The 14,791-nt window shown below is 40.1% G+C and overlaps 1 protein-coding gene across 6 annotated transcripts in view; it reads left to right on the forward strand.

Moving 5' to 3' along the window:
- Positions 1-14,791, forward strand: part of LOC119498077 (piezo-type mechanosensitive ion channel component 2) — a 122,188-nt gene that overhangs the window by 86,163 nt on the left and 21,234 nt on the right. For 2 of the 6 annotated variants that reach the window (XM_037786562.1, XM_037786564.1), the window contains 11 exons: positions 1,244-1,391; positions 1,998-2,087; positions 4,252-4,373; positions 4,611-4,679; positions 7,712-7,815; positions 10,710-10,830; positions 10,919-10,993; positions 11,265-11,431; positions 11,543-11,736; positions 12,236-12,409; positions 12,988-13,644. In XM_037786562.1, the coding sequence (XP_037642490.1) occupies positions 1,244-1,391; positions 1,998-2,087; positions 4,252-4,373; positions 4,611-4,679; positions 7,712-7,815; positions 10,710-10,830; positions 10,919-10,993; positions 11,265-11,431; positions 11,543-11,736; positions 12,236-12,409; positions 12,988-13,644 (1,921 nt within the window). Of the gene's footprint in view, positions 1-1,243; positions 1,392-1,997; positions 2,088-4,251; positions 4,374-4,610; positions 4,680-7,711; positions 7,816-9,626; positions 9,726-10,709; positions 10,831-10,918; positions 10,994-11,264; positions 11,432-11,542; positions 11,737-12,235; positions 12,410-12,987; positions 13,645-14,791 lie in introns of all 6 variants that reach the window. The other 4 variants (XM_037786567.1, XM_037786566.1, XM_037786563.1 and 1 more) reach the window with 4 other exon arrangements.

Below are 14,791 nucleotides of genomic sequence, written 5' to 3' on the forward strand. Positions count from 1 at the left end.
CTGCATATGTGTGTATATCTTTGATATTCAACTTGTTATGAGTTCATAGATACCAAATACTTGATTGTGCTCCTTGTAGTTTCTAAGATACAGCCATTTTTGTTATCATACTAGTCTTTGGGCATATGGGACGACTGTTTTTTCCAAGTCCATTGCAAAAACAGTGGGCCCATGTGCCCAAAGGCTAGATATAGTATGATAAGAAAAACTCACTTTTCAGCCTAACGGATTGATCGATTTTGAAAATGTCTTCACATTTTTGCTTAGGCAAGCCCAGAGAACATTTCCTCCGAAGGAAATTAAAAATTTCAGTTGTGGGCACATATGGGTTAAAAAAAAAATCATCTGTGAAACAGGTGAAAAAAAAGTAAAAAAAAAAAAAAAAAAAAGAAACGGGATTTTTTTGTCAGGATAATTTTTTTTAAGTGTTTGATGTTGTAAAACTGATTTTGGCCACAAGAGGCTGAAGTGCACCGCTACCCCATGTTCTAAATAGGACTAAAAGCTTTCATGTTTTCTTCCAGAAATTCATGTTTACGTTTGCTTTTTGATTTTACGTTTGCTTGTTTGTTTACTTTTGTTGATTTTATGGTATAGTAATGTTACATAGCTTGCTAACACGCAATATATATATATATATACTTTGTGTTTGGCGCCCATGGAAAAATTCAAACTCACCTGGAAGAAAACACAAATGCTTTTAGTCCTATTTAGAACATGGGGTAGTAGTGGGCTTCAGCCTCTTGTGGCCGAAATGAATATTACAACAACAAATACTTTCAGTATCACTTTTCAAAAAATATTTCACCTGCCAAAACTTTTTTTCACCTGTTCTTAACACAGGAGAGAAAACTATTTAGATCAGACTTAGAAAAAAGATCACCAGAATTTGTTTTCCTCACCTGCCTCTCAGGGCTTCCGTAGCTAACAGTCTACATTAACATCCATGAGAATCTCCATCCATCCATCCATCCATCCATCCATTATCTGTTACCGCGTACCCTATTCAGGGTCGCGGGAAGGCTGGAGCCGATCCCAGCTGACATTGGGCGAAGGCGGGGTACACCCTGGACAGGTCGTCAGACTATCACAGGGCTGACACGTAGAGACAGACAACCACTCACACTCACATTCACACCTACGGGCAATTTAGAGTCAACAATGAACCTAACCTGCATGTCTTTGGACTGTGGGAGGAAGGCAGTTTACACTCATACATTTTCTCACTTTCACCCGTCATTAGAGGATTGTGAGCTGCCCAAAGACGAGGCCGGGATCATCTGGGACAGTATCTGCTTTGCCTTCCTGCTGCTGCAGAGACGAGTCTTCATGAGCTACTACTTCCTGCACGTGGTGGCTGATATCAGAGCGTCGCAGATCCTCGCGTGCAGGTACACAGATGACACTGAGCTGGCTTAGACATAGCAACGCTGCGGCTTTTCCTCCCATAACATGTTAAGAAAGTCTGCTGTGAAAAAGGGTCTATGAATCTGATTTATTTGAGAACGTTACAGATACAAGCACTCTGATGCTATAAGGACGAAGGCTTGCAAGATTAATTCAGTGAGCAAACAACATGTAAAGCACAAGATGGACAGACTTTTGACAGGGAAGAACAGAAAGTACTGGTGATGTGTATCAAGAAAACACATCAGCCAAATCCAAAATATGCTCTGGAGTTCAATGTCAGTAGGATGAAAAAATATGTGTCTTTTCCACATTAAGAATTTGCAAATACAGAAACTACAGTAGTAATGAGAAGCATTCCTGAGAGGAAATGTGCAATTCATGACAATGGTATTTCAGTAAAATTCAACTTGGCTACTTTTGTGACTGACTTCCTCAATATAGTGAAGTTATAATTAGATAAACATGGAATCAATGTACCCGTTGTGTGAAATTGTTTCAGCTTCCAAAGGGAGGGAATATATTTTTGGTCAGTAAATAATGAAGTAGGATCAAACCTTCACACTCTGACACATTTGATTGTGTTTCAGAGGGGCAGAGCTTTTCCAGGCCACGATAGTGAAGGCGGTGAGAGCCAGACTGGAGGAGGAGCGCAAATCTGTGGAGCAGCTGAAGAGACAGTGAGACTCCAAATATTTCACTTACTCCATGTGGTGCAATGCTGTGGTTTGTGTTTTTGTGTACAATATGCAATACTGGGGGAAGTTTTGAAATTTATATTTTTCTTTGGATTAGATTAAACAGTTATTTAGAAGTACTCCAGGACCAATTAAGATAAGAGTTGTGTCTGAAAGAGGCCAGAGAGCATGCACAAAAAGCCATGATCTCAGTGAGTCAGATAAAGCAACAATATGTATATTTCTAGGATTTTTATTGATAAGACAAATTCTAAATACACTCTTTGGAAGACACTTTTCATCATCATTTTCAGATTATTGGATTTATTGCAGTTTTTGTGTTGGAATTTAAAATAGCTTTCTTCTGTGCTGCCCTGTTCTTATTGGGATTGGCTGATTTTCTTTCATTTAAAGGATAAGGCTGGCCTTATTCTGTGGTTGTAATGTTTTCAACAAATCCCTAGAAAAGACCAAAACAATGTGCTGGTCTCTCTCTCTCAGTACTTTTCAACTGTCTGTGGCACTGGAGGTGTAAATCTTATAGGCAGAATAAGTTGGATTTGTCGGTTGTGGTTTGTAAACACAACATTCAAAGTTGGCCCCTCCTCCCCAGCTCAACGAGGGGTACAGTGCTTTCCAGCGAGTGAAAGTCAACCCCAGATTCACTCTCGTTTTGGAACAAGCTTTTTTCCGCTTGCTGTTTCACCTTGCTATATTTGCGGGGGTGTTTTTGGTGCTGTGTCCGCCATTTTCGTAGTTCCCTCTGGGATGCATGCTTACGATCTGGCACCTGGTTGCTACATTTTTATAAAGGTTGATGCCCAGAAATGCCCCGAACACAGCAAAATAAGAAAATACAGACAGAGGGCAAATACAGACACCGCCACACACTTCTAGTAGGTAGGGATGTCACTTTAATTAGCTCTCGTCCTGCCGATTTCAACATGGGTGGTGCCATTGACATTACCATTTTCATGATGATGTGTTCAGACTCTATTCAGTAAAAATGAATATTAGGGTTATCATGATGTGTTTCATTGTAATCTTGTAAAATTAATTTTTTGGCGAGAAACTTGACTAAATCCAGTTGTTTGAAAGAGATGTTTTCACAGCAATATAAAATAGATAATAGAGAGGGAATTATGACTTGTTTAACTTCCTAACAAAAAACAGTATCAAATGGTAATAAAGGAGTTTATGTTTAAGTACATGGGATTTGTTGTTTTACTTTTGTTTTTTACAATGGTATCGAATTGGTATCGAGACTCTGGGAATTGAACTAGTATTGGTATCGACTACTAAATTTCTGATATTGTGATATCCCTACTCGTGGGTCATAGGTGATGATTGAGAGGGATCATTTTTGTACGAGTCAATACATTGTTTTGGAAGAAAAACCTACTCATGTGCTTTTAAAAAAAGGTCACAAATATATAGTCAGGCTCAGTAATTTCCAAAACAGCTGGACACTGTAGTTTATAGCAAATGTTACTGAACATGGTGTGCATTTATTAGGGTCTTTCAGAAACTGATTAATGCACATTTGATGCTCTAGTGAGTATTTGTGGCAGCAGGATGGTGTATGTGGGATCGACTCAAAATAAACTACAGTGTGTGTGTGTGTTCATTATAATGAAGAAACATGCCTCACTGTAACAGTGTGTCTCATTGATTTTAATAGTTTTTTGACAACAATGGAGCTCGATGGCACAGCGCACTTGTTAATGGAATCAATTCATTGTTGGTTTTGGTCTTTTTACGGGATTTGTTGACTAAAAGAAAAACATACAGTAGAATATAATCACACTAAATCTATTGATGAATATCTCTGATGAGTCTCATTTTAGTCCATAAGAACGTAGACATGATTCAGAAAGCCATTTAGATTCTGTATTAAAAGCGGCTCCTGGCTCAGTCGTTTCCAGGAAGCCATCGCTCAGAATATCATACTACATAAAGTCAATGTATTCCCCACCACTTACAGGTACCTCAGGAGTTACTCATAAGCTCTGATAACATCCACTCACTCAGTCTAATGAGCACTCCGCTGTTTCATAACGTACACTAATTTGTATATGAAGCCTAGAGATGTTTATGGTCAGTCTGTTAGTGATGTTCCTCTGTGTCGATACTTCGTGTCTCTTCACTGCCTTTCTGATCTAATCAGGATGGAGCGCATTAAGGTGAGGCAGCAAAAGTTTAAGAGGGGCAAGGAGAGGATGCTGAGCATGGCGCAGGAGTCTGGAGAAGGACAGACCCTGGTCCAGCCCGAGGAGGATGATGATGATGGTATGACGACGGCTGCCGGGGCCTCTCTCTCTGTGCAGTCGATGTTAGAAAAGTTGGTGTTGAGGTTATATGTTTGCTAGTAGTGCCTGAATTCATTAACATATGTTGTGTAATGATATTTGCATTAGTATTTGATTCAAAAGAGCAACTTAATAGAAAACAAAAATATTCCTTGATCTTTGCAGAAGAATTAATTTTCTTATGAAATGTTGCATTGATGTATTTGTGAAATTTTAGGAGCACAGCGAACGAAAGCCAAGACCAAAAAAAAGCAGTGGTGGAGGCCGTGGGTTGACCATGCTTCCAGTAGGTTGACCCCCCAACCCTCTTTTTTCTCTTCCTCCACTCTGAGTGGCCCTTGTGTCCTTGACCAGAACGCTGAGGATTCCCATACTGCCCCTGGGCTCTGAAGGCACCAACACACAGTGCTCCATTCAGACTTTAGTCCTTTTCTGTCTCTATTTAAGGGCCCTTGTTACTACCTGTAGCTCTCGTGTACACTCTGTGTGGAGAGGCACTTCAGTTTCAAGACGATCTATAAAACCGTGTCAGTATCAGCGCAGAGCAGGGTCGCCTTAAATAGACACGGTGAGACGTTAGAGCAAGAGAAAATGACTATTGTCTTGGGGTTTGTACTAGACGTTGTTTAAAACATCATCATCGGTCTCACCTAAAGAGCCCACAGTAGAGAATCACTCATTGTAAAACATTTTCATGCAAAGATATGAAGTCGACTCGCCTTTATTCTCAGTACTGGAATAAAGGATGAAGGGCTTGTTCATTCTTTGCCTGTAGACATGGTCACCAAACAGGAGAAAATAAAGCAGCAGATTGGACCAGTGATTGAATTTATAAAACGACAACTTCTTTGTGGTAAATTTAAAGGATATAATACTAGCATCTTTCTGAGTCAATACAGTGGTCGCCTGTTTGGTTTGAACTCATGTCTCATGTTGTACTCCACCCCCACATGACATTTTCAAATTATTTCTCCATTTTATCTCTTTGTCATTTGATGTTTCATCTCCATATCCCAGCATCCTCCCTCACCTCCCGCCCACTGCGATTCTGCTCAAGGACATAAGTCAGCCTTGTCTATCCCACTTAACTGCCGTAGACAGGAGTCACTTGCTCTGTCGAGTTGCTTAAAAGCGACTGTGCTTACTGGACTAAGAGTCTCTAACAGACACCCTTCATTGTGCTTTGTGCTCATAGTTATATCAGTCATACTAATGTTTTTGATGTGCGTTTTCTGTATTTTCTGTTTCATCCTCTTGCGTCTCTGATATTTCTAAATGTGTCTATATCGCGTCTTATTATGGAAGCCCTGAGAGGCAAGTGAGAAAAAAATATATACTGGTGATTCATTTTCTAAATTGTTTTCTCTCCTGTGTTTATGACTTAACCCCTTACCATTCCGCCCTCTTTTTTAGAGGGTTAGGGCTGGGGGACAGAGGATGTCCAGCGGTAGATAAAATGTCAACAGTAGATGTCACATATAAGTGATGTTCATCATCTGAAAGCTGGGAATCTGAGGATTAATTTGAGATGCAGCTCAGTACTGTGTGTCAAGTTGTTCTTGTCATTAATCAGAAATAAACATGAATTAATTAATTAATTAAAATAAATTGTGAAACTGTATAAGGGTTTAGTACATTATGATAGAAGTATGTGATTGCCATTCCTATGCTATATTATGTTTCATAAATTGTTGCAGCAATTTTTGGGTTGATACCATTTGTTACAAAGATTTGGTACTAAATTTAACCTTTTATTTTTACTCAAGAATTGATAAAATAATCAATAATCCCTCCAAAATTAAGACACCAAGACCTTGAGGAACACCATAGAAAAAGCCATGTTGTGATTTGGTTTCAAAATCTTTTGACATTTGGAGATTTCTACAAGAATTGCATTTTTCGGTGATTAAATGGCAAGCACTTCTGTTCTGGAAACTGCTCAGAAACCCCCTTATTGTCAAGCTACCTAGGACAGCCATCCATTCTCTGAATGCTCTAGGTCTGTAGTTTGTGGCTGTAAAGTTTCATGAGGCTGTGATTATCCTAGAGGTCACCAAGGGTCATTTTATACAGTGAGGTCAAGTTTAAAACAAAAATGGCCTCACTAACATCATCACACATGAATACAGTTGGGCTCATTGGATCCACAAGAGTTTGGATTTATTTGGATATATTTATGTATTTTCATGTTATTACAAGACTGTTTAGGGACCCCAGTATGCAGAAATATTGAAATACACCATTTTACAATAGGCGAAAATAACACATTTGTACTACGTGCAAAAAAACTGCATGGTTTTTGTTTGTTGTTGTAATACTCATTTCGGTACATTTGTAAAACTCACCTGGAAGAAAGCATGAATGATTTTAATCTAATTTAGAACATGGGATAGTGGTGCACTTCAGCCTCTTGTGGACAAAATAAGTATTACAACAACAAAGACTTTTTCCCTCACCTGTTTCACAGATGAATTTTTTTTTTTTTTTAGGGATTCTTAAAGGAACAGTTTGTAACATTTCAGGGGATCTATCTGCAGAAATGGAATAAAATATTCATAACTTAGTTTTCTTTAGTGTACAATCACCTGAAACTAAGAATAGTTGTGTTTTTGTTAGCTTAGATCGAGCCGTTTATATCTACATAGGGAGCAGGTCCTCTTCACGGAGTCCACCATATTGCTCCATGTTATCCCAGAACAGACAAATCAAACACTGGCTCTAGAGAAAGCCTTTTCGTGTTTTTACGTTACCTGAAGGCCACCATAGTTGAAACTGCAGTAACGTGAGTCAGAGAATGCAAAACCGTGGTACCGCCAGCCGCCGTCTGACTTCAGTTGCTCCTAAAGTGGTGTTATTATGGTAAGGATGGAGTCTGAACAAGGTGAACAGCGTTACCATGGTTTCGCAATTGGCGGCTCACGTTACCGCAGTCTTGGAAAGGGAGCAGTGAGCGGAGGGGTACTCAGTTGGTTGCAATTTGCAACCACACTACTAGATGCTGCGAAATCCTACACACTGTACCTTTAAGTGATAAACGCAGGAGAGAAAACTATTTAGATCAGACTTAGGAAATGTATCACCAGAATTTTTTCTGGAAACTTGCCTCTCAGGGCTTCCGTAACTTACTGTAGACTCAGTTAAATGATTAATATGTAGTGAATTAAATAGAATTTAACGGTAAGTGGTTTGATTTTCCTGCATCTTCTTTCAGCAAGGGAACCTTCTCCGAACCTCATTTTAATGTTGTTGAGAAACGATGAATGACTTCAGCCTCTGTTTGACTGAATGTAACTACACTTTACCCTCTGCCCCCTTCAGTGGTTAGAAGTGGAGACTATTACTTGTTTGAAACTGACAGTGAGGAGGAAGACGAGGAGGAGGAGAAAAAAGATGATGAACAGCCAAAGAAGTCTGCGTTTCAGGTGACTTCCAGTAGTGGCTAATTGTTCCATCAGTTTCAGTGTGATTCTGACTCTGTCACAGTTATTTAATCGATTGATTACGTTTTTCTTTTATTATTGATTAGGATGTTACATTCAGCTGAGGTAAAGGCTAAAGTATGTTTACAGTATTCAATACTGTAAGTAAATATTGGACTTTTTACTCCATTACATTTACTGTATCCAGTGGTGGAAGACGATCCTTTACTTAAGTAAAAGTACCGATACAACAATGTAAAAATACTCCATTACAAGTAAAAGTCCTGCATTTAAAGTCCTACTTAAGTAATTTACAGAAGTATAATCAGTTAAATGTACTTAAAGTATCAAAGTAAAAGTACTGATTCTGTACTGTAACATGTCAGCAGAATTTTACTGTTGTAGCCGGTCGAGGTGGAGCTACTTTTATCTGCTTTATATACAGTTAGGTAGTTTAGTCCAGGTGTTCCCGACCTAGGGCTCGGGCCCCTCCAAAGGATGACAAAATAAAAGATAAGGGTTTGTGAGCTGATTAATGGGAGAGGAAAGAAATACAAAGTTCTGATACACAAATTTGTATTCTTTTGCAGGACTTTTGTCTAATCTTTCCTTTTTTGTGAAATATTAGATAATTTTATCTATTTGGGCCTCAAACAGTTCTTTATTAAAGTGAGAAGGTTAAAGGGGAAATGTCTCTTTGGTGGAACTGCTAACAACTCATAGACATCTGAAAGGTGACAAGAGGCCCTGACTGTTTAATTTTATAAGTTCATCATGTATTTCCAACACGTTCACACTCCACACTCGTCTTGGTCAGCCGCCCCACGCTTCAAACTATGACGCTCTACGTACCCCTCTAGAATCAGTTTTGCACATGTCAATTTCAACTTGTTACATGCATACAATGTCTTTTCAAAATAAACTTCTGTGCTCACAGGAAACCACTTAGTTGGTTACTTGGCTAGGTTTAGTGTTACGTAGTTAAGTAGGCTACGTTATGTACGTGACGTACTGTAAGTTAAGTACGTTACGTAACTTAAAATAAGTCAACATTGACTTTTGGTATCACACAGGACATGAACAGCGGTCTCCTGGGTGAAAATCCTGTGTTTTTGACCCATCTTGACACATGGGGCCACTGACCAAGCTGCCATATTTCAAGACTTGGGAGTGAGAACGGGCTGTTTTTTTTTTTTTTTTAAATGTAAATTTTAATCTGAAAGGTAATTTGTTAACTGCAGCTGTCAAATAAATGTAGTGGAGTAAAAAGTACATTTTTATTTTATTTCCCTCTGAAATGTAGTGAAGTAAAAGTATAATCTAAGAGTAAATGTACTAAGTTGCTTTCCACCGCCGACTGTATCCGATGGTTGTAGTTACTAGTGTCATGCAGATTGAAATATTATATGCTAAACATTCAATGAACTAAAAGAACAGGAAGCATTGCTTGTAGAGTTTAAAATACTTCTTGCACAGCATATTGCTAAGACAAACATTTCTTGTGTGAACCTAGCTTTTCAAACTTGTGTAAATTTTACTGTTAATTCTAGTTTTCTTAAATACATTTTAGAATTTGTGACTTTTCATGGATGACGTTTACTTTGTTATATTGCTATGTAGTTTTACGAAGGATTAAAAGTATAAAGGTTGTGAATACTAACATTTAGGAGAATGTGATAACTAATGTTCATTCACCTGCACAGTACCCAAATTGTCTCTTGTTCGCTGTCTCCTAACACATTTAACCTCTGTTGTTTCTAATAATCTGAAATCATTTCCTACTAATCCTCTCCCACTCTGTTGTCTCTCTGTAGCGAGCTATTGGGAAGTTTATCTCTGCGATTCTGGCTTTGCCCAAGTCTATCATTAAGCTGCCTAAAACTATACTGCAGTATGTGGTCAAGGCAGGAAAGGTACTCACCACCAGAACTAATTAACTCAGCTTGCTTTCTGTACGAACATCTGCCACTTTAAGTTAAACTGCCAGTAAACTGCCTTTCCAGCTCATGTTTGGTGTTCTGCTTCAGCAGAAATAACCACATAATAAACAGATTCACACACCACTGTGAGAGATGAGTTTATCCACATCACCATCAAATGTGATTTGGCATAAATCATCAAACACAAACTGGAATAGAAAAGGCTTTTGCATGTTGTTGTCTGGCTGACGAACATACGTCACGTCTGGCTGATTGGCTTGAAGTGGGTTGCATGAACTGACGCTTCGTTCTGACATGGAATTGGTTGTGTTAAGTGTTTCCTGTCTGTTTTGAACTTTTTGTGTGGTGTACTGCTGTGAGTTTAGAGCATGCGTAAGCTATCATGGTCAGTGAACAGTATTAGCAGTTATCGTTTGGGCGTTGCCTCTGATGAAAGACATTTTTTGTGTTTTGGGTTATACTGGTGTTGGTACATGTTTCAGTGCATTAACAGAAAAAAAAGTAATCCTTGACAATACTGCCATCTCTTTTCTTGTGCACACCATAAAGACTGCAGAGTATAAAAAACGTGTTTGTGATAGACATAGATCACGGGGAATATTACAGTAGATCATCTTTGTTGTTTTATTGAAGTTTTTACTGGACTTTTGAATGGACTTCTTTTGAAAAAGCTTTCTTGTTGGTGCGTTCAAGGAAGTTATGTAAGAGTCGCCTGCTGAGAAGCATTGTGAGCTATGTTGAAGTGTTATGTTGAGATCATTTTAAAAGTTAAGGTTATGTTTTTGAAAATGGTCTGTAGTAATATAATGTGTACACGGTTTGTAATTGATAGACTATAATGTGCAAAACCACCTTAAATTGATGTTTAATTCTTATTTCTGTTGCTCTTGCATAATCAGTGGCTCCTCTTCTTCACATCCTTTCATCGATACTAAACTTCTTCTCTCTGCTCTCCAGTTTCTGTATCACGCCTGGATCACAGATCCCAAAGCTGCCCTGAGAGCACGAGGCAAAGAGAAACGCAAATTTTGGAAAAAATATACCAAAGGAGTTAGACGCAGAAAAAGCAAGAAAGATGGTAAGCAAGTTCCAGAGACAAAACAAAACTCACATGAAGCAATGAATTTCACTTCCGACTATAATGAGATGTCTTTACTGTACTCCAGCAGGTCATGTGACCGTAGATGTTGGTGAGCTCTCCGAGGGGCAAGAAAAAGATGAGGACAAGTCTAGTGGTCCAGGTTGGTTTCTCCTCAAGAAAATAGTTTTAGGAAATTTTGAAAGAAAAGATGGACTTGGAGTCTTAACCTGCTCTAAGACTGGACTAGAGATATTAAATTAGGAATATAATCACAAAGAACCTTCATACAATGTTGATCATTATTGTATGTTTGTTTTATTGTCTTTCTTTGGCTGTGACTATTTCCCGCTGACATAAGGAGCCACCAATTTGCAAGTTCTTTAGTGCAGCCTAAAAGGTTTAACTAATGTGAGTGTTTTGTGTCGTGGCAGACAACATCATCAAGCGAGTGTTCAACATCATAAAGTTCACCTGGGTGCTCTTCCAGACGACGGTGGACAGCTTCACCAGGTGGATGAATGACATGTGCAGGGAGTACATCGACATCTCCACGGTGCTGCGTATAGAGCGCTGCATGCTGACCAGAGAGGTCAAAAAGGTGCGTATTTAAATTGGGATTTGTCTTGTTTTTTTAACAATTTATAATTGAAGTACTTAAGTGTGATGATGAAGAGAACCGGTAAATGATTAACTCCTCTCCTCCTTCCAGGGCAACGTGCCGTCCAAAGATAGCATCCACGTCTACTACCAGAAGGCCATGAGGCTCAACATGTCCAGGCAGGCCAGTATGGATCAGCTAAGTGAGGACGAGTCAGGCTCGGGCTCCACCAGGGTCCGAAGAAGGCGAAGAGGCTACCCCATGGAGAGCCAGGACTCCACAGCCTCCAGAGACAGCATATCCAGGTACACAGAACCGGGACGTTGTTTCTAGAATGAGATGTTGCGGTTGGTTTTTTTTAAAAAGTCATTGTCAAAGTTGTGAGCTCCACAAACAATATTCCATTCACCTCCATTATATTGGACACAAAAATCTCCGAGACAGATATCTCAAACCCTTGACCAATAAAACCAAAACTCTCTGCATGGCTAGTTACCCAGAGAGGTAATTACGTTTTTACCATTTGGGTGAACCAACCCTTTAAGGCAGCCATTGATAGCAGTGAGGTTGTTCAGTAACATCACATTGAGTCATTTCATCCTCATTCTTTGCTGCATCTCATGTTTATGATCATGTGACGGAAGTAAACAAGATCATAGTCCTGCTCATTTTTAATGTTAAGTTTGGTTTAAATGCTTTTATTGCACAATATATGGGGAATCCCCTGTCTTTATGACCTAACATAGATCCATCTCATCCGTCTCATCACTAATCATTCCATATGTCACTCTCACCATCTCTCAGTGCCTTCACCGAGGCTACCACACTGTTTTCTCGCCAATCCACCCTGGAGGACCTGGATGGAATGCCAGAGTGCGTTCTCAAAACCAGCGAGCGCGCCAGGCCCAAACTGGTTAAGATGATTGGCCTGGACGTGTCCAATTCATCCATGGACAGCGGCAGCAGCTTCGTGTCCAGGTGCCTGGCCTCTGCATCACTCATATAACCACCTGTGTTACTTCTCATTGTCACTGACATGAAGAAGATCATTGCATCTCCTGACTCCTGTTTTATCAGAATATCTCTCCAGATCCTTTTTTTGTTGTTGATTTTACACTTCAGCTGAACCATTGCATGTCTTTTCTATAACCCTTTTGTTCATTACATCCTGTCAAAAACCCAAAGATAACCAGAACAAATATTTTTTATTTTGAAATATACCCAATAACCTTGATATGGAAAGCAATTTTATCGCTTCTGGTCTGTTCTTCCCGATGTATGTGTGTGTGTGTGTGGAGACAATAGACATGCTCCCAATCTCGCATTTAGTACCTTTTAATATATATTGTTTGGTACATTATAACAATGCATATCGGCACACCTGGCACCTACTGAGGAAGGCAAGTGAGCAGATCATTTAAAAATAAAAATCTGTATAAGTCTGTATAAATTGGGAGACTGATTCTATTTCAGACATCCAGTGTTTTAATTTCCATGTGAATAGATAGGAGTGAGCGCAGATTGACACAATCCCTGCTGTTGTTGTCCCCCTGCAGTGAAGCGACCCAGTGCGTCACGCTCTACTCCAGACAGGGCACCACAGACACCATAGAAGAAGTGGAGGATGAGCAGGATCAAGGAGAAGACAAGCAGCGGCAAGTTCTCTGGGAATCCCAACAGCTAGACGAGAGTGAGGAGGCCGAGGGCGGTGGCTGGAGTGATGGAGAACCCAGGGAGAAAGAGGAGGAGGCGGAGGAGATGGAGGGTGAGGACCAAGAGAGACTGGAAGGTGAGGAGGGAGTAGAGGTACCAGAGGACCAGGAGAGAGAAGAGGATCCCTGGGACTCCTTTGGCCCAGATGAGGGCCCCTCCCTCAGGCTGGAGGAGACAGAGTCTGCCCCTTCTGCCCTGGAGAAGGATTTCATTGAGAGTGAGGACGGGGGAGGACATCAGGACTTCATGCAGACAGAGGGGCGAGCAGGGCTCTCCTACACCCCTGATACAGATGCTTCCAAAGCGTCTGACGCTGACGTGCCTCCCAGCTACAGCAAAGCCGTCAGCTTCGACCGTCTGGAAGTTAGCGATGACGAGAGTGACCTGGATAGGAGGAGGGGCATGGCTATGACCTCTGACAGCCGCTCGGACAGCAGGTCAGACATCATGTTGCCCTCTATGACCACTGACCTGACTGCCAGCGAACTGCTGCTCAACAAGTAAGTCCAAAAACAACTGATACCTGTTTAGCATGAAGCCTCACAGTTATTTGTCTCAGACTCTTTGCTGCATATTCATCTAATTTAAATAAATAGCTCCTAGTTCATCCTTAAAGTTGTATGTTTGTGTAGTTTACAGAGTATTTCCTGAAATATTTCTGTATTACAGAGTCTCGAAAACTGTCAGTGTTTTCATTGAATGCTTTATGCTGTTGGAACTGGTATCTTAAAATTTCAAATGATCTTAGCTACACTATACATGTACACTGGGGTTGTAGCCTCTTGCACTGCAGCTTTAAAATTTCACTACAGTACCTAGATTGTATTATACTAAAATAAACTGCTGCACATCCCACAACAACAACAAAGATAACTGCAATATGATCCAGACTTTCAGGTCCTATTCCCTAAGCCAGTCTGTGATTGAGGAGCACTTGTGAAACTGATTATGGGACAACAGGCCCCTGGGCACAGACATGTTAAAGACCCATCACCCCTCATACATCGGAACAAGACGCCCAGACTGAAAGAATTATTTTGGATCTCTTTGTAGTTGTTTTGCATCTCTTTGTGGTCATTTTGGGCTTCTTTGTGGTCATTTTGCAAGTCTTTGTGGTTGTTTTGCATCTATTTGTGGTCGTATTGTGTCTCTTTGTGGTCGTTTTGCATCTCTTTGTGGTCGTTTTGTGTCTCTTTCTGGTTGTTTTACATCTATTTGTGGTCATTTTGTGCTTCTTTGTGGTCGTTTTGCTTCTCTTTGTGGTTGTTTTGCATCTCTTTGTGGTCGTATTGTGTCTCTTTGTGGTCGTTTTGCATCTCTTTGTGGTTGCTTTGTGTCTCTTTTTGGTCGTTTTGTGTCTCTTTGTGGTCGTTTTGCCTCTCTTTCTGGTTGCTTTGTGTCTCTTTATGGTTGTTTTGCATCTATTTGTGGTCATTTTGTGTCTCTTTTTGGTCGTTTTGCATCTCTTTGTGGTCGTTTTGCATCTCTGTGGTCATTTTGCGTCTCGTTGTGGTCGTTTTGTTTCTCTTTGTGGTTATTGTGTGTCTCTTTGTGGTTGTTTTGCATCTCTTTGTGGTTGTTGTGCGTCTCTTTGCGGTCGTTTTGCATCTCTTTGCGGTCGTTTTGCATCTCTTTGTGGTTGTTTTG

Source organism: Sebastes umbrosus, chromosome 12 (genome assembly GCF_015220745.1).
Source record: "Sebastes umbrosus isolate fSebUmb1 chromosome 12, fSebUmb1.pri, whole genome shotgun sequence".
NCBI classification, from domain to species: Eukaryota; Metazoa; Chordata; class Actinopteri; order Perciformes; family Sebastidae; genus Sebastes; species Sebastes umbrosus.